This window comes from Aquarana catesbeiana, linkage group LG06, assembly GCF_042186555.1.
Source record: "Aquarana catesbeiana isolate 2022-GZ linkage group LG06, ASM4218655v1, whole genome shotgun sequence".
Taxonomy (NCBI): domain Eukaryota; kingdom Metazoa; phylum Chordata; class Amphibia; order Anura; family Ranidae; genus Aquarana; species Aquarana catesbeiana.
In genome coordinates this window covers 125,689,582-125,709,407 of record NC_133329.1, presented here as the reverse complement: position 1 = coordinate 125,709,407, position 19,826 = coordinate 125,689,582, and the positions used below count along the sequence as shown (strand labels likewise).

At 46.0% G+C, this 19,826-nt stretch overlaps 1 protein-coding gene across 5 annotated transcripts in view; it reads right to left on the bottom strand.

Moving 5' to 3' along the window:
* The window catches only part of LOC141148905 (uncharacterized), a 143,473-nt gene that overhangs the window by 38,151 nt on the left and 85,496 nt on the right, over positions 1 to 19,826 (bottom strand). For all 5 annotated transcript variants that reach the window (XM_073636759.1, XM_073636757.1, XM_073636760.1 and 2 more), the window contains 2 exons: positions 14,147 to 14,295; positions 11,638 to 11,803 (listed from right to left, as the gene is read on the bottom strand). In XM_073636759.1, coding sequence (XP_073492860.1) covers positions 11,638 to 11,803; positions 14,147 to 14,295 — 315 coding nt within the window. The remainder of the gene's footprint in view (positions 1 to 11,637; positions 11,804 to 14,146; positions 14,296 to 19,826) is intronic.

The window sequence follows — 19,826 nt, the reverse complement described above, 5'->3', positions numbered from 1 at the left end:
CCTCTGCCTATTTTCTGTATTATCAGCACGATGTTGAAGCGATCTTACCATATCCCTGAGCTCTGACAACTGGGAGCCCTGGCATCCTCCACCTCAGAGATGCGGTCCACGGCCGTGGTGAGTCTGCCTCTGATCTTGTCCAGATCGTGCCTGATGAGATTACACTCAGATGCCAGGTAATCAATTCGCCCCATGAGTTTAGCTTTGGACGCCGCAATTGCTTCCAGGATCGGCTTAGTTATCACCGCAGTATCCACCTCCGACTCAGGGGATGGTGGTGGGGATAGCTCCGGAGTTCGGTGTGCTTTGCCTGACACCTGCTCCATCCTCGTGCTCTGCTGCCCAGCACGCTGTGAGGACGACACAGGTACACAGATGGCGGGGGCGGGACCAGCGTCCCCACCACGCTGAGAACAGAGCTGCCTCGGATCCCATGGCAGCGGCAGACGGCTCTCCTTGTGTTTTTTGGAGGTCGAGGATGGCATTTTCTTGTTCTCTGTGATCTCGGCTACCTGCACCGGTGTAATAATCCGGGATAGGGTCGGTTTGAAAGGCTATAAAGGGGTAATACTCAGGAGGAAAGCCGGAGCTCAGAAGAGACACGTCTGGCCCCGATCACATCTAGTCACGCTCTCCCCCCGAGTTGGCCCACCCTTTGCAGCTATAACTGCTTCAACTCTTCTGGGAAGGCTGTCCACAAGGTTTAGGAGTGTGTCTATGGGAATGTTTGACCAGTCTTCCAGAAGCGCATTCGTGAGGTCAGGCACTGATATGGATGAGAAGACCTGGCTTGCAACCTCCGCTCTAATTCATCCCAAAGGTGTTGTATTGGGTTGAGGTCAGGACTCTATGTAGGTCAATCAAGTTCCTCCAACGCAAACATGCTCATCCATGTGTTTATGGACCTTGCTTTGTGCATTGGTGTGTTGGAACAGGAAGAGGCCATCACCAAACTGTTCCCACAAAGTTGGGAGCATGAAATTGTCCAACATGTCTTGGTATGCTGATACCTTAGGAGTTCCCTTCACTGGAACTAAAGGACCAAGCCTAACCCCTGAAAAACAACCCCACATCATATTCCCCTCCACCAAATTACTTGGACCAGTGCACAAAGCAAGGTCCATAAAGACATGGATGAGCATGTTTTGATTGGAGGAACTTAACTGACCTGCACAGAGTCCTGACCTCAACCCAACAGAACACCTTTAGAATGAATTAGAGCAGAGGTTACAAGCCAAGTCTTCTCATCCACATCAGTGCCTGAGCTCACAAATGTGCTTCTGGAAGAATGGTCAAACATTCCCATAGACACACTCCTAAACCTTGTGGACAGCCTTCCCAGAAGAGTTGAAGCTGCTATAGCTGCAAAGGGTGGGCCAACTTAATATTGAACCCTAGAGACTAAGACTGGGATGCCATTAAAGTTCATGTGCGTGTAAAGGCAGGTGTCACAATACTTTTGGTATTATAGTTTATATAGCACACACTGTCCTTCTGGTAATAAGAATTGATAATAGATGGCCACAACCAGTCCATGTAGACATCTTCCTCCTTACTGCTTTCCCCTTCATCTACATCTGGTGGCAAAGAATGAGACCTGGTCACTGGATATGATCTTTGAGAGGCAGTTTGGATAGGCCGTGAATCTGGTTGTTGAGGCACACGGACTGCTTCTACTAGTGGCAAGAGGTGAATATGAAGCCTAGTCTTTAATGGACCCATTCTTCCTTCTGAGCGAATCTGGTATACCAGCAATCCAGGCAACTGCTTATAGATGGCATAAGGCTGAGACTTCCACTGGTCAGCTAGCTTGTGCTTCCCAGGGGTGCCCAGAGTTGTGGGTCTTGCACACTTACTTTTAGATCAAAGTTTCTTTTGTTTTGGTGCCTCTGGGTGTCTGAGGCAGCCTGGGCTTTCCTATATGCTGCTTACAGACTCTTCCTTAAGCGGTCCACATATCCTCTATGGGAGGTCATCAAAGTTAGGTCTGAGGATATGCTGAATGCTGGCAGTCGGGCCTCCCTCCTGAACATGAACATATAGGGGAAGTACCCTGTGGCATCAATCTCTGTACTGTTCTAGGCATGTTCGACTGCTAAAATATATTGGCTTTAATGCTGTTTCTTCTCTTCAGGGAGTGTCCTGAACATATCCAGAAGAGTGCGATTGAATCTTTCAGTCAGGCAGGCTTCGGCTTCATGGGTTGTTTGGAGACTGGCCCCTTGGAAACATGCGGAAATCCTTAGTCTCCACTCTAGTAGTGCATACGTGCACGAGGTGACTTGGTCTGTTTTCAAGTCTTTTATGAATGCTTTCTGGTCAGGAATGAGTGCTGTCACCGCTTGACAGATCTGCTCTTCAGTCCAGGTGTCTTCAGAGATATCGGCCCACCACTGGATTGCAGCAGCAGGGTCCATATTGGCTGCTTCTGGCTCGTTGTTTCAGTAACTTGCTTGTAGAATAGAGACATCCTGGACGAGCCCCCACGTGTAGTGCTACCCCTAAAGGGGGCCACTTGGTAATTTGGGTTATCTGATCTGCACCTCGGCTTGAAGAACACCCTCAGCCCCACTGACACACCTGTTTGAATAAAAAATACTGCAAGCAATTATAAGAACATGAGTATAATTACCTTTAACTCAGCTGTGAATTAGCACCTGGAAATAGACAACACTGTTTAGTGATAAATGAACTCAAGGTATTGGAACAGGTTAGAATAAATAGTGGTTTGAGCATAAATGAACACACAGAAGGTAGGTTCAGACACAGTCTGCTAGACAGTATAACTACTACAATGCCAAGGTAACTTAGAATAGAGTTCTGTACCACTAGACTAGGATTAACCTATGAATTAGCATAGTCGGCAATAAACACTACATATAAACAGTACATATAAGCAGTCACTGAAATATTAATAGTAAAACTATAACTAGTCCAGATTGCACTCTAGGAGAGTAGAATATGGTACAATGTCCACTGGGGGTACCTCTTAGCAATAGGTGAAAGTCTCTGTGTGCAGCTATAAAGGGACAGTCTTTAGTCCTAACTCTTCAGCTGGCTAGTGCTGGGGCCCAGTTGTGCATATGATGCAAGTGAGAATGGGCCCAGTCAAGCCTGCAGGCAGCAATAAAGCTACTAGATGACTGTCAGTTCCTCAGTCTCTAGCAGCAGATAGTAAATCCCCAGAGCAGCAGCTCACCAGTCCCAGTTATATTGCAGCTCACCATCTAGTAACAAACAGCGATTAGTCCTCTGCCTCCAGGTGACTTTGGCTGTTGGCACACCTGGACTCAACACTCTGGATCATGCTTAGGCCACTGTTTTGCAGCAGTGGTGATGTACCCTGGAAAGCGATGTGCACTCTCTGGGCTCCCCCATGTCAAGAGGAAGCTGTGTCCTGTACAGCCTGAAAAAATGCAGCTCTGTCTCCTCCTCTTCGCAATCTCCCTCTGGGAAATTAGGTTCAAAAGCTCTTGATCACAATAGAGTCTCTCTCTTCTAGACTACAGTTCCCAAAGTGCAGTTCTGCCTAACTCAGTCTCTTGAGCTCTTCCTGCTCAGTAGCCTCCCCCTCTCGTTGATATATATTGTTTTGCCTGTCTTGCCACTATTGGATTTAAGCGCTTTTTTACATCCTGTTATACCTGACTTTATTTCATGCGTCAGTGTATGTTTTATCGCAATATTTTTTAATAAAGCTTTCAAAAAAGCTGATTTACACTATGGGAAGGTTTTTCTTTTTGATCCTTATTCGTTTGAGGACCCATACCTACCACATGGAGCCATACCTCTGATGCACAGTCCTGTTCCTATACTTTGGACGCCGGAAGTCGGTGAGACCAGAAAGGTTCGGTTGGTGAGTGCTGCAGGTTTCCACCATCTCCAGCTACTGTGGATAAAGGGCTGCCTCCCCTGCTCTATCTCAAGCCTGTTTGACTCCCAAGCCGCTGGCTGGGAGTCCATCACTGCTGGTAAGGGTATTTTTGCCTATCCCTTCTACACAAAAGTTGGATACCTCATCTTGTTGACACCATTCCCGGTTTCAAGGGCCCCTCATTACCAATCCCGGTTGTTGCCGTTTGTTCCAGTTACATTCCTAGATGCTTACCCACATATTCATGTTGGACTTTTGGTTACGTCAGTAATTTATAAGTTCATTTCGGACTTTCAGTTATATCAATAATCTATGTGGCGATGTGCTGTATTTTTAGTTAACATTACCAATATCATAATCACTATTTTTAGGTCTACCCATTCACCTTATGTTATCATCACTTATTTGTGTCTTAGCACTTTTTGTATGAAGTTGTGTAATTTCATATTATTATTGATTCACGGTTTATACATAACTACTCCTCCCCACTCTGGGATTTGCAGTTAGTTACTGTAGGATCCATTTTGTTTTATCCTTTTTATTATTTCTTCATTATCACTTCACAATACTTACCTCTGCTAGTGTTAGCTAACAGTCCTAACACAATTATTTTTGTGTTTCATTAACACACTTTATTGCGCATATTGCCTTTCAGATGGACATTCTGTGGGGCTTTGCCCAATAACGTACATATAGAGTATCTTTTTTCTAGCGCCACACTTGCCCACACTATATAGCTGTTTGTGGATGGGATCTACTTGCCCTGCACGTGGGGGTAACTTTCATGTGTATGCGCTCACCAATGCCTGGGACCAGGCGTGGAACCACATGTGAAAGTCTAACACTAAGGCAGTTCCCCCACTTAGAGAACCATAACACTGTGTGTAGCAATAAAAGTACAGAGTTCCTCTGAAAGCACTGTGCCTTGTCACTACACACTGTAACTGTCATGGATCTGCCACCTAGGGGTTAAAATAGTGCAGACTGATTTCAGTGATTGGCAACAGGCTGCCTTATTTAAACACCTCAGCAGCACTGTGTCTTTCCTGTCTGATCTGCAGCTCATACCTGTTCCCGTGACTTCCTGTTCCTGTGATCCGATCTGTTTCCTGTGTTTGACCCGGCTTGTTTGACTATGATTGATCTCGGTTATCCTGGCCCCGGCCTGCCTTGTAACCACGCTCCGCCCTACACTGCTTGATATCCTGTTGCCGAACCTTGCCTGTATCCTGACCATTCTCTGCCTGTCGTCTATATCTACATCTGATCGTCTGTTACCAAACCCGGCTTGTCTGACTACGTATTCAGTGTCTCCCCAGCTCTGCACTTACCAGCCTGCTTCCTGTTTCCTACTGCAACAGCTGAACTGACAAGACCAAAAACGAACCAGGCACCCATACACCGCCAGGCTCTTGTGGCCACTGTTGCAACACCGATGGCCCTTGAGCCAGGTTTGTACGAGAAAGCCTTCACACTGCACGTCAGGCTCATCAGGTACGTAACAGTATCAAACAGCCATGTCTGAGCCTGCAAGTGGGAAGTCAGCCATGGATGACATCTGTCAGCACCTTGCAGCCCTTACCCAAGCACTCAAATCTCTACAGGAGGGTTATACGCAACTGGAACATGTACAGACGCTAGCTACACCAGCAAACACTACTGCGCTTTCTGCCTCAGGGACTGCCACTGCAACAACCTCAGTGGTGATGCTGCCCCCTGAACCCAGAGTTCCAGCACCAGAGAGATTTTCAGGTGACTGGGGAAAATTTCGATCCTTCCGTAACGCATGTGAACTGTACTTCGCCCTGCAACCTCAAACTTTCTCCCTTTGAAGCCACCAAAGTGAGATTCATCATATCACTGCTTCAGGGTGAGCCCCAGTCCTGGGCTCATCGGATGTTGGAGAAGAACGATGTATTGTTACAGTCCATGTCCACCTTCTTCGGCGCGATGGCCGAATTATACGACGACCCGCAACGAACCACCACAGCAGAGGCTGCCCCTCCTGCACTCCAGCAAGGCCGCAGAACGGCCGAATATTATGTTACAGACTTTAGACGCTGGAGTGCAGACACACAGTGGAATGACACAGCCCTGCGACACCAGTTCCACTTGGGGTTATCAGAAGGTCTGAAAGACGAATTGGCACGTGTCGGAGTCCCAAATACCCTTGAGGCCCTTATCACACTGGCCATTCAAATTGACCGTCGGCTCTGTGAGCGACGATCCAAAAGATCAGCCCAGCAGCCATGTCCGGTCTGGATGATGCCCCGGATCCCAGATCCTACTCACTCCGCACCGGTTAGCTTCACTCCAGGGTTCGACAGGTGTTCCTAGCCCTCCAGGGGTCACCCTGACACTCCGGGAAGGATTGCTGTTTAACGGAAGCAAGATATTTGTGCCTGAATGTTTATGTATAACCATTTTGGGTTTGTGTCATGATCATCCCCTAGCAGCTCATTTCAGGGTCCACAAGATGCTTGATCTGCTGAAATGCACATTCTGGTGGCCGGACCTGGAAGAAACCTGTAAGAGACACGTGAATTCCTGTGCAATCTGCAAATGGAGCAAGGGTACAAAGAACTGAGCCTGGGGTCTACTTTGGCCACTGCCAGTCCCTGACAGACCGTGGAGAATGATAGCCATGGATTTCGTTGTGGAACTTCCCGCATCGGAAGGATGCACAGCCATCTTCGTGGTAGTGGACCGATTGTCCAAAATGGCCCATTTCTTGCTTCTGAAGAGTACTCCCTCGGCCATGGAGACAGCTCAAGTGTTTATCAGAGAGATTGTGAGGCTTCATGGCATCCCTATAAACATTGTCTCCGATCGGGGGGTTCAGTTCACTTCCCGCTTCTGGAAAACTCTGTGTGAAGCCCTTAAAATTGAAAGATCCTTGTCCTCCACCTACCATCCCCAAACCAATGGACAGACAGAAAGGACCAATCAGATGTTGGAGCAGTATATCCGATGCTTCACCACTTTTGTCCAGGATGACTGGGTATCGCTGCTACCACTGGCGGAGTTCGCCTACAATAATGCGACTCACTCTGCCACAGGTCAGTCTTTGCAAATTACGGTTTTCACTCATCCTTCTTGCCCGACTTTATTCCAGAGACCACAGTTCCTGCTGTCCAAGACACAGAGGATTTCCTCAACCGCAACAATAAGTTGCTTTAAGAAGCAGTTACCAAAGCACAAGCAGCAAGCAAGACCGCTTTTGACAGGAAAAGAAGGGGTGAACTGATTCTCCAACTGGGAGACCAGGTATGGCTGTCTACTATGAATCTCAGGTTGGCATGTCCCTCAAAGAAACTGGCACCTAAATTTGTGGGACCATTCCCAGTCAAGAAGAAACTTAATGAGGTTGCTTATGAATAATACCTGATTCACTTAAGATACATCCTGTCTTCCATGTTTCTCTCTTGAAACCCGCAGTCCCTGACTCTTTTCCAGATAGAGTATCCAGGCTACCAGAACCTGTGACCATCAATGGCGAAGAGGAGTACGAGGTGGAGGCCATCATAGACTGTAGGAGGAGAAGGAATCAGGTACAGTACCTGGTTAAGTGGAAAGGTTATGGCCCTGAGGATAACTCTTGGGAGGTTGAACAGGATATGCACGCCAGAGACTTGGTTAATGACTTTTTTCGCAGTCATCCACAGAAGAGAGACCTGTTGGGCACCCAGAGGTTGCCCGTAAGGGGGGGCAATGTCATGGATCTGCCACCTAGGGGTTAAAATAGTGCAGACTGATTTCAGTGATTGGCAACAGGCTGCCTTATTTAAACACCTCAGCAGCACTGTGTCTTTGCTGTCTGATCTGCAGCTCATACCTGTTCCTGTGATACGATCTGTTTCCTGTGTTTGACCCGGCTTGTTTGACTACGATTAATCTCTGTTATTCTGACCCCGGCCTGCCTTGTAACCACGCTCCTCTCTACACTGCTTGATATCCTGTTGTCGAACTTTGCCTGTATTCTGCCCATTCTCTGCCTGTCGTCTATATCTACATCTGATCGTCTGTTACCAAACCCGGCTTATTCAGTGTCTCCCCAGCCCTGCACCTACCAGCCTACTTCCTGTTTCCTGCTGCACCAGCTGAACTGACAAGACCAAAAACGAACCAGGCATCCATACACCGCCAGGCTCTTGCGGCCACTGTTGCAACACCAGTGGCCCTTGAGCTGGGGTTGTACGAGAAAGCCTTCCCATTGCACGTCAGGCTCATCCGGCAGGTACCTAACAGTAACGTGATGTATATTGCATTAGGAGAGACACTGCCGAGCCTATGTCATCTCCACCAGTACAGCGTACCTCTGCCACCTCACTACCAGTGACAGAATGGACGCACAGCGCAGTCCTCATGCATTTACTGCTTCACTCTAGTACCCTTGTGACCAGGTCATGGATCTCTGTAATGTGGGTTCAGTTCCGGTTGCTACTGGAAACTCACCATTAGGGAGGGATCCAGAAAATCAACCCCCTCGCTACCAAAGGACCCCTCACCTTACCAGGTATCACTCCTCAGTACTGTGTTATGCCTTAAACTAGTGCTTGGGTACCCATGACAACTACACTACTCCTCTTGATGACTTGCTGAGTAGATTTTTTTTTGTAGCAGTTGAGCTTCAAATCCAACATGTGCTTTAGAGACCCTGGTTCTTTTGATACGCCAGAACCAAGTGCACCCCTTTGATTAACTTCAAACCAGGCTCAGAACGGATGATGAAACTTAAACAACTTAAAAAAAACGTTCAGAGGCCCCAGACCAGACCAGACGAATTATTGACATAATATCTGCATTGAACTCAGGATGGGATGGGAGGGGTCAGAGAGGAGCGCTTTTGATCTCCCTGGACTTACACAAGGCCTTTGATTCCCTGTCATGGGACTATCTATTTTTCATACTGAAACGCAATGGGTTTGGCCCAAATTTCTTGAGGATACTAGAAAATATTTACAGGACTCCCACAGCACATCTAGTTGTTAAGGGTTTTCGGTCTCAACATATAGACATACGCAGGGGAACCAGGCAGGGATGTCCATTATCCCCCTTATTGTTCATTTTGGCATTAGAACCATTTGCTATTAAGATACGAGCCCATCCAGATATACAAGGAGTTAATTGTGGCGACAGGGAACATAAGTGCGCGCTATTCGCGGATGATCTGTTGCTGCTCCTCTCCTCCCCAATTACCACGCTACCCACTTTGCACATATTACTAAAACAATTTACTTTAATCACAGGCCTAAAAGTAAACCACTCGAAATCCCAAGCCCTTAATGTGCTATTACCAATACATATAATTCGTGCCTTACGAAATTCATACACATTTAAGTGGCAAGACACAGCTCTTCCCTATTTGGGCATTTTCCTCACCTCATCACTAGCCACATTATACAAATACAATTATCCCCCACTGTTTAAAAAATTATTAGAGTATCTCAAACGATGGTCAAACAATCCTCCATCTTGGTTCGGTCGACTGTACTCAGTTAAAATGACTGTTCTACCGAAAGTATTATACTTATTTAGGACTCTTCCCATAGCAATAGATAGAGCAGACCTGGCGAGATTCCAGAATAAACTTCTGGAGTTTACAGTATCTGGGGGAATAAAAGGCCCAGGGTGAATAGACGAACATTATATACTCCTAAATTAAAAGGTGGTCTGGGAGTACCAGACCTGATAAAATATTATCATGCAGCGCAATTATCTCAGTTAGTTCGCTTCCATAACCGACAATCAAATCCACTTTGGATGACAATGGGCACAGCGTTATTTCCAAATAAGGAGATTAGCCACCTAATGTGGATGAAAACGAAGGATAGACCCACAATAATGTGTCCGACTTTATCCTTTTCATTAAACTTGTGGGATAGACTGGCTACTACCTACAATTTTAAATCTCCACATGTCCCATTGGCTCCAATACTAGATAATCCTATATTCACCCCGGGCCTCCGCCCCCATGAATTTAAATGGTGGACCAACAAGGGATTGCTACGGATAGCCGATCTATGCGACCATAGAGGGGTTATGTCGAAACAGGTTCTGCAAGAAAAGTACCAATTACCAAATTCAGAAATATACCGCTATTCCCAGATAGCGCACTTCTTAACTACATTGAACCGTATCTCAGATTTAACTAAATCCACCCAAATGGAAAATTTTTGCAGAACCATAGACAAACACTCGGGTCATATTTCATTGATATATAGTATCTTAACATCAACCTCTCAGAAATTGTTTTATATGCAAAAATGGGAACAAGATATAGACATCAGTCTAACAGTTGAAGACTGGAACAAACTGTCTCTGCAGGCATCCAAATCATATATTAATACTTCTTTGATAGAAGCAAACTGTAAAGTCCTGATGAGATGATATTTGGTCCCAGCAAGAGTGGCAGCTTTTGTTCCAGGGGCCTCCCCACAGTGTTTTAGGGGATGCAACACTGAAGGCACCATGATACACACTTGGTGGACTTGCCCAAAAGTGCGTAAATTTTGCATCCGCACATACAACTTTATCTACTCATTAACCCAAGTGAACCTTATCAAGTCACCCTCACAGGCACTGTTGGGACGCCCAGTAGAAGGAACATCGAAACACATGCGGAAACTCATAACCTTTATATTTGTAGCAGCAAGGATAGCGATAGCTAAATCTTGGAAGTCCTCAATGATCCCCTTTCATCTCATAAAATCTAAACTGTCTTGGATCATGGTTAATGAACGTCTTTATGCTAACTTAAATGACAAAATGGCTTTGTTCGAAAGAATATGGGACCCTTGGATAAAATACATCTCGAATACATAAAGCGATGGGAATCTTAGGAATTCCTCGCTCCGAGACAGGAGTGCACCTCTCTCACCTTCTTCTACCCTCTACTTTTCACTCTCTTATTTCTTTTTCCTCTTTTCCTTACTATATAAAATACCTCGATGATTACAGGGTTAATCGAGGCCCTAGGGCTGATCTTGGAGTTAAATTAGAAGGTTGCACCAGGTAGAGGAGTCGGGGAGTGAGAATCCTCCCCCTGCGACTCCCCATGCTATACATGAAACACATTAAGGAATTAATAACAATATGGGCTTATGTGTTGTGTAACTTTCCTATTTCTTTCTTTTCTGGTTATTATGTATAAATAACTTGTTATCTGTTCTAACACCTTAAACAAAACATGTAAAAATAGAATTTTATATCTTTTGGGAAAAATTTTGAATAAAAAATATTGGAAAACAAAAAAAACGTTCAGTTTTACAGTCCAACATGACCAATAATGTCATAATGTCCCTAACTACCTCTAACTGGCTGCCCAGGTGTACCTCCAAAAGGTAGTAATCCATTTTGGCGTTCTCCAGCTCTTTGATGTACTCTGCAACCCTGGTGCCTCTGACAGACTGCAAGGCACAGCAGCCCACAGCAGCTACGGTATATCCCTTCTGATGTGGCCCATTCGAACCTCCGAGAAAGAGCCAAAAAAGGACCCAAACCCAGCCTCCCCCCATATTTATATTACTGATGAGTAGGCTAGATCCAAAAAGCCTGGGAACTGTAGCACACACATAAACTCTTCCCCCCTTCAGCCTGAGCCAGCCACTAACTAATACACCTGTAGGCAACCTGCCTACATGTTAACCAGTTCAGCACTGCAGGGCAGTAGCTACAGAGAGCAGCTGCAGCCAGTGTTTTTCTCACTCTCCATTTATTGCCTGGCTACAGCTACTATATGTAAAGAAGGTTTGTCTTCTTACCATTATGCCACTGAATTTCTGGGCTCCACTCACTCCAAATGCCAGCATATAAAGAATTGATGCTTGGCATTGATCTGATCTTCAATAAAAAGTCATGTCCTTTCCTGAAAAGTCTCTTCCTGATTATGTATTGAGATTCCAAGTAACTCAGTGTATTCCTTTTCACCTGTTTGTGCACAGGAATATATGTTAGTGTTTAAATCACATGGCCAGTTAAAGCTGAACTCTGGGATTGGGGTTGGGGGGGGGGGGGTGAATGGGTCAAGGGATGATATATTCATGGAGTCTGTCCTTAACCCCCTTCACAACACAACCCCCCTTATATCAGTGCCCTTTGTTCCCCTTCACATCACAGCCCCCCTTTACATTACTGTGCCCCTTTACAGTGCAGTCCCCTTTACATTAATGTAATGTAAAGGGGGGCTGTCATGTAAAGGGGCACTGTTATATAAAGGGGATTGCACTATAAAGGGTCACTGTAATGATTATAGTGCCTCTTTACAGTGCAGTCCCCTTTACATTAATGTAAGAGACACTGTGATGTAAAGGGGACTGCTCTGTAAAGGGGGCACTGTAATGTAAAGGGGGCTGTGATGTAAAGGGGCACTGTTATATAAAGGGGACTGCACTATAAAGGGGCACTGTAATGATTATATTGCCTCTTTACAGAGCAGTCCCCTTTATATTACAGTGCCCCTAGCAATGACAGCCTCCTCCATCACAGTGCCCTGCAGCATGCCCCCTTCTCCCTCCCCTTCCTTTCCTCTCACTAATCTCTGCCTCCCCTGCACAAGACTCCAACCTTTGGCAGGGCAGAGGTTGTGCTCAGTCTGTGTGTCCTCTCCTGGCTCCCCCGCCCGCCTGACAATGTCATTCTATCAGCAGGGCAGGAGGAGCTCTCCATTCCAATCTACAGCTCCTACCGCCCCCCTGCCCTGCTGGTAGGATGACATCGTCGGACGGAAGGGCGGAGGAGCCAGGAGAAGACCCACGGGCATGGCCGCACAGCAGGAGGTGAGTGGTCTGTGATAGCCTTGTGTGGAGCGTGGTCATCGCTCACCTCCTGCCGTGTGGCCCGGTCATCAATAGGCTGCGGATCGGCATTGTTCTGCTGCCCGAGGGTTGGGGACCCCTGCTCTAAAGCACTTCGGCTGGCGGTTGCACTCTGACATCATCATGTACAAAGCAGGAACAGCAGCCCTGCATTATACATGAGGACAATGAAGGCCGACCCACAACCCAGAGTGTCAGAGAGAAGAATGGAGCAAGGAATAATGTATTTATTATAGCTTATTCATCATCCCCTAGACTTAACGAGTAGTTATCCTTTGCAGTGTGGGGGGTTCACTACAGGGGCACTTTTTTAAACCCTGAAGTTCAGTTTTAACCACTGTAGCCTTACTATACGTATTATATCAGTGCCTGATTAAAGCCCAGCTGTATTTTCAATGAATGTTATAAAAATTAAGCCAGGGTGCATACAAACAATGAGTGTTATTACCTTATTGTTGATTCTGTTAAAGTCTGCCAAGCCCCATCAGATAAGTCCATGATCGGAATTAAGCAGGACATGCACTAGTAGAATTTTGTTGAAAACATTCATTCGATTTTTTAATGATTATCGGGGGTTATATCAATGATTTATTTTGACCATAGTTGTGAGAAAATTTGAAGGAACAGGATGGAAAATTTTTCTCAAATGAAATGTGAATGTGGTTTTTGTTTGGGTAAAAATATACATATTGTAATCCATGCATTCAAAGCACAAAAGAAACTTTTTTATTATGTCTGGGATTCCATGCAAGTCGCAGGCCTGGATGAAGTTTTAAGTTCTTTTGAATGAAATTACCTTACTCAATTGTGGCAAGGTTGAATTCTCTGACAAATGTTTTTTTCAGAATCTCCCTATGAATGTTCGGTGGAAATTCTACTGATATATGGCCAGCTTAATTCAGCAGCTAAAGACCGCTCTGCTTTGTGTGAGAGCAATAGTCTCTGTACAATGGTCTGACACTGATGCTCCCTGCTGAGATCAGAGCTGTAGAGCTAACTGAAAAAAGAGTGTATAGATAAGAACTGCACTCCAACTTGTAATCTTCCAAGTCACTTTAATAGGCTATCCACAATAGGTCACAGCCATGCTGATTTCACACAAATAAACCATGTCCTTCTTAACGTGATTCACCACATATTGGCTTGGTCAAGCCACTGATAAAGCCTTGTGATCAAGCCACTATGTGGTGAAACACAGTAGGAGGAGATGGTTTCTTTGGGTAGTGTTGGTATGGCTGTGACCTATTTTGGATGACCCACTAAAGACTTGCAAAAATACAAGTTGGAGTGCTTTTCTTATCTATACATCTTCATGTGATGACAAGCTGTTTTGGAACCTGCACCAGGAGTCTGGAGAATAAGGTAGGAGCAGGTCTTGAGTGAGCGCCAGACTGCTATAGAGAAATGCCTTTATTATCTCTTACTAATCTGATTACCAAGGATCGAAGAACATTACCTTTGTTGGATCTTGCTTTGAGGTAATTTGAACATCATAGTTCAGCTTCTGGAATAAATAGTCCTCCTTTGTGTAACCGCTGTCCCAGTGAACTTTTGCAGTTTCACCATTATGCTCTATAGTGACATTTACTGGAGCTCTAGGTTTAACTGTATAATGGAAAAAGTTACAGTCACAGTAGGTCTTAAAGGTACAATCCATTCAAGCACCAAAATGTTGCATGTGAACTACCTGATGAGTTGCTTTAATTTTCATTGACACGTTTTCTGCATTTATCTGTCCTATTAGCTATCACCTATATTTGATGGTATATATTGTTAATCTGAGCCTGTGAAATCACACGGACCTCTGTAATGTTGAAGATTTTTCAGCACTAATTTAAGTAGCTTCTTGAGTTCTAATGAGTGTCAGTTGGCTGCACACCACTGCTGTGAAGATGCTTCAATCCTTTATTCCATATAGTTATCAAATGAAGACAGCACAAAAAAACACAGAGAGTGCTGTGGCTGGTAACGCGTTTCACACATAAGATAGTGCTTATTCATAACAAACAGGAAATCGGAAGTGTGATCCATAAAGAGTCACCATACACCTGTCTGGTGATTGACCTGAGAACACAGCGCCTTCCTTCAAACCCGCATTCCTAATGGGATAAATTTCAAATGGAATGTTTGCCACTTTTATTTTTTGAATTGTGGGAGTTCTCCCTTCTGCATGAACTGGTTTTGAAAATCCATCCCAAATGCTGGTACTGGTATAGCAAACAAACTTCATTAAGATTTATTGATTTGTGAGATGGATTTAGCAATTTTATCCAAAAAATAACCATGTTTTTAGTGATCAGAATTCCTGTGACTTGCTACTGTTCTAAAGTGGATGTAAAACTGATTCATGAAATTTGAGCTGGGCACATATTTCGGTAGTGTTTTCTTATCTCTCTCCAAAGCCCTAAATCCTGTGTCTTTATGCTGCCCCGTTCCTTTATCAGCATGATAACTTCTGACTAGGGATGAGCCGAACACCCCCTTGGTGGTGGTGCCACAACACTGTAAGCCCTCACAGTTACTCTTGGTGGGCGCAGGAACGGGCCCTGCTGTGAAATATTATATCAGGAATTGTAATTACACGCCCCTGTTTAACAGGGGCAGAAAAATTGGGTCTTAGGCAGTGGTGGTGGTGCCACAACACTGTAACCCCTCACAGATTCTGTTGTTGAGCGCAGGAACAAGCCCTGCTGTAAAATATTACAGCAAAAATTGTAATTACATGTCCCTGTTAAAAAGGGGCAGAAAAATTTGGCCTTAGGCACTGGTGGTGGTGCCCTGAAACAAAAATGTTCTTAGAAGCTATCAACATGAACATTGAGGAGGAATAGGATAGTCACTCAGCATAACAGGATAGTCACTCAGCATAGGCAGTCTTCAAAGTATCTCACATTCATACAAAAATGAATTGGTTACATCAGCATCAGGTGCTTGGTAGCTGGTGATCCAAGACTGATTCATTTTTATGAAGGTGAGCCAATCAACTGAGTCTGTGGACAGGCGCACTCTGTGATCGGTTACAAATCCTTCAGCAGCACTGAATGTGCGTTCAGAAAGAACGCTGGATGCAGGACAGGCCAGTAGCTCAATTGCATATTGTGCAAGCTCTGGCCAGTGATCCATCATCAAGACCCAGTAACCCAGTGGATTTTCAGTTGGAAAGGTCTCCAAGTCTGATCCTGCCCTTAGGTATTCCTGCACCATGTAAATCAGACGCTGGTGATGGTTGCTGGAACCGATCAGACCTTGGGGCTGCGGACTAAAGAATTGTCTGAACGCATCGGTCAGACGGCCATCTTCTCCACCGCTCCTTCTGTGACTGACCGAAGCCTCAGCAACACGTTGTCCAGGAGGACCAGGAAATTGTAAACTCCCAGGCTCTGGAAATGCATTGCACAAACCTTTCTGCAAGACCTCCCGAAGATGTTTCATCCTCTGCTCCCTCTGTAAAGGCTGGATAAATTCCGCAACCTTACCCTTGTAATGTGGATCAAGAAGGGTTGCCAGCCAGTAATTAACCCTCTCCTTGATACCACGAATCCGAGGGTCCTTTTGCAGGGTTTGCAGGATCAGGGAAGCCATGCAGCGAAGGTTTGCTGAGGCATTCGATCTGGGGTCACTAAGGATCACATGATCCACAGCCACCTCCTCCCAGCCACGTACAAGTCCATGGGTTTCTGGGGACTGAAAACGATAGCTTGAAGACTGCTGCTGATGCTGAGTGCTAGGCTCCACCTCCATGCTGACACAATCCTCCTCCTCCTCTTCCTGTTTGATCGGCGGGCCCGCAGGAATACTGTCTGGATAATAGGGGCCTTGAGTCGTAAGAAAGTCGTCCTCTTCCTCCCTCTGTTCTGCCTCAAGTGCCCTGTCCATTATTCCATGAAGCGTGTGCTCCAAAAGGAAGACAAGAGGGACAGTATCACTGATGCATGCACTGTCACTGCTCACCATCCTCATGGCCTCCTCAAATGGTGACAGGACAGTGCATGCATCCTTGATCAGTAGCCACTGGCATGGCGAAAAAAAAGCCAAGCTCCCCTGACCCTGTCTTGGTGCCATTCTCACACAGATACTTATTGATGGCTCTCTGCTGCATGTGCAGCCACTGCAGCATTGCCAACGTTGAGCTCCACCTAGTGGGCATGTCACAAATGAGGCGGTTCTTGGGCAGGTTGCATTCCTTTTGAAGGTCAGCCAGCCGAGCACTGGCATTATATGACCGGCGGAAATGCCCACAGACTTTCCTGGCCTGTCTCAGGAGATCCTGTAAGCCCAGGTACCTGCACAAGAACCACTGCACCACCAAATTAAGGACGTGAGCCAAACAGGGAACATGAGTCAAGTGTCCCTGTCGGAGGGCGGAGGGGAGGTTGGTGCTATTTTTGCCAACCACCATTCCTGGCTGAAGCTGGCATGGCATCAACCACCTCTGAGTCTGCCCCTTGCAGAGCTGACAGAATCTCTGCCCCAGTGTGGCTCCTGTCCCCTAAGCAGACCAACTCAAGCACCGCATAGCATCTTTTTGCCTGAGAGCTTGCATAGCCCCTTGAACGCCTATGGAGCACCACTGGTTCCAAGGAGAAATCTGCAGAGGAAGAGGCCATAGAGGAAGAAGAAGAGGAGGGGGTGGAGAAGAGAGGTGTGGCAGAATCACCACTACTAGCAATTTGGAGGCGTAGTGGCGGAACAAGCTCCAACAATAATGCACCCTGTCCTGCATCCTTCCCAGCTGCCAGCAGAGTTTCCCAGTGCACCGTGAAAGAAAGGTAATGTCCCTGTCCATGCCAGCTGGACCATGAGTCAGCGGTAATATGCACCTTACCGCTGACCGCCAGGTCCAACAAGGCCAAGACATTGCCTTCCACATGCCAGTAGAGAGCTGGAATGGCCTTCCATGAAAAGAAATGGTGTTTGAGAACCTGCCACTGAGGTACCGCACATTCCAGAAATTCACGAAAGGGGGCAGAGTCTACCAGCTGAAAAGGCAGCAGTTGGATGACTGGGACCAAATTTCAGTTTAGCAACTGAGGTAGGGAAATTTGCCTGCTACAATCGGATGTTGGTGTAGGGATAACAGATTGCCCGCAAGTACTTTGCACACCTAATTCTACACCTTCATTCCTCTCAGTGCAGGTTTCTGAGAGGACTGAAGGTTTAGTGGGGATGGAGATCCCAGGTGATGAGGAGCAAGGAGAGGTCTGCCTTGTTCTTTGGTGTGGGTCTTTTAAGTACTGTTGCCAACGGACTGCATGGGAGGTCGACATATGTCTGGTCAAACATGTGGTACCCAAGTGGTTGCTGTTTTGGCCACGCTTGATACGCTTCAGGCATATGTTGCAAACAGCAACGGTGCAATCTGCTACACACGTATCAAAAAAGGGCAACACCAAAGAACTTTTCAAAGTACGCGGGGAGTCAGCAGCGCCCTGCACATATGGAGGTCTGCGGTGTGATGCAGTTGGGTGGCTGCCCTTAAGCTGGCCCCTGGAGGGCATCCTGCCTCGTTGGAGATGTCCCACCTCCTCCTCCTCTCTTCAATCAGGCACCCACAAAGAGTCAGTGACCTCATCATCCCCTCCCTCCTCATCACTGGAGCAAACCTGGCAGTATGCTGCAGCTGGGGGAACATGACTGCCAGTTTCTTATCCTTCTTGGGAACCCCCTCTCTCTGGGCTCACAATACTGCCTTCCTCAACCTGAGTACCATCACTGGAGCCTTCAAAACGTTGCGCATCCTCCTGCAGCATGTACCCGACACTGTGGTCGAACAGTTCGGGGGACTCCTCCGTGCATGATGGTAGGGCTAGGGAAGGAGTGACTGATGATATTGAGCTCATGGAATAGGCTGCTTTGGCAGCTGCAAACTACTCTGAGCCTGGGTGACAGAGGATGAGGAGGATGAGGACGTCTTAGTTATCCACTCTACCAATTCTTCTGCATTTTGTGGATCAACACGGCCAGCTGCCGAAAAAAGGACAAGCATGCCCCACAGCCACGTGCTGAGGATGCACCTTGTCCACGACCAGCACTGTTGGCTGTAGACACAGAGCCTGCTTGCCCTCTTTTAGTGGCCTGTGAGTGCCTGCCTCTCCTTGGTGGCCTTCCGGACATGCTGTAAAATTTTATTAGCACCGCCTGAAGTTTACTAGAAAAAGTACACCAGAAATGGCCTGCAGTCAGATATAGGCTTGGCTAGACTAGAATGCAGTGGATATATATATGTAGGAGACTGTATATATATATTTAATGCACTGCAGATCACTGAATCACCTGCCAGTCTGCCTCCCTGAAAGTGTATTTGAAAACGTTCACCAGCAATGGCCTGCAGTCAGATATAGCCTTGGCTAGACTAGAATGCAGTGGATATATATATATGTAGGAGACTGTATATATATTTAACGCACTGCAGATCACTGAATCACCTGTCTGCCTGCCTGAAAGTGTATTTGAAAACGAACACCAGGAATGGCCCACAGTCAGATATAGGCTTGGCTAGAAGAATGCAGTAGATATATATGTAAGAGACTGTATATATATATATTATGCACTGCAGATCACTGAATCACCTGCCTGCCTGCCTGCCTGAAAATGTATTTGAAAACGAACACCAGGAATGGCCTGCAGTCAGATATAGGCTTGGCTAGACTAGAATGCAGTGGATATATATGTAGGAGACTGTATATATATTTAATGCACTGCAGATCACTGAGTTACCTGCCTGCCTGAAAGTATATTTGAAAACGTACACCAGCAATGGCCTGCAGTCAGATATAGGCTTGGCTAGACTAGAATGCAGTGGATATATATGTAGGAGACTGTATATATATTTAATGCACTGCAGCTCACTGAATCACCTGCCTGCCTAAAAGTATATTAGTAACAGTACACCAGGAATGGACTGCAGTGAGATATAGCTAAACTGGATACAGTGAATATATATATATATATATATATATATATATATATATATATATATATATATATATGAGACTGACTGTATATATATAATAAATACACTGCAGCTAACTGAATCACCTGCCTGCCTGAAGTATATTAGTATATTAGAAAGAGTACACCAGGAACGGACTGCAGTGAGATAAAGCTAAACTGGATACAGTGGATATATATATATA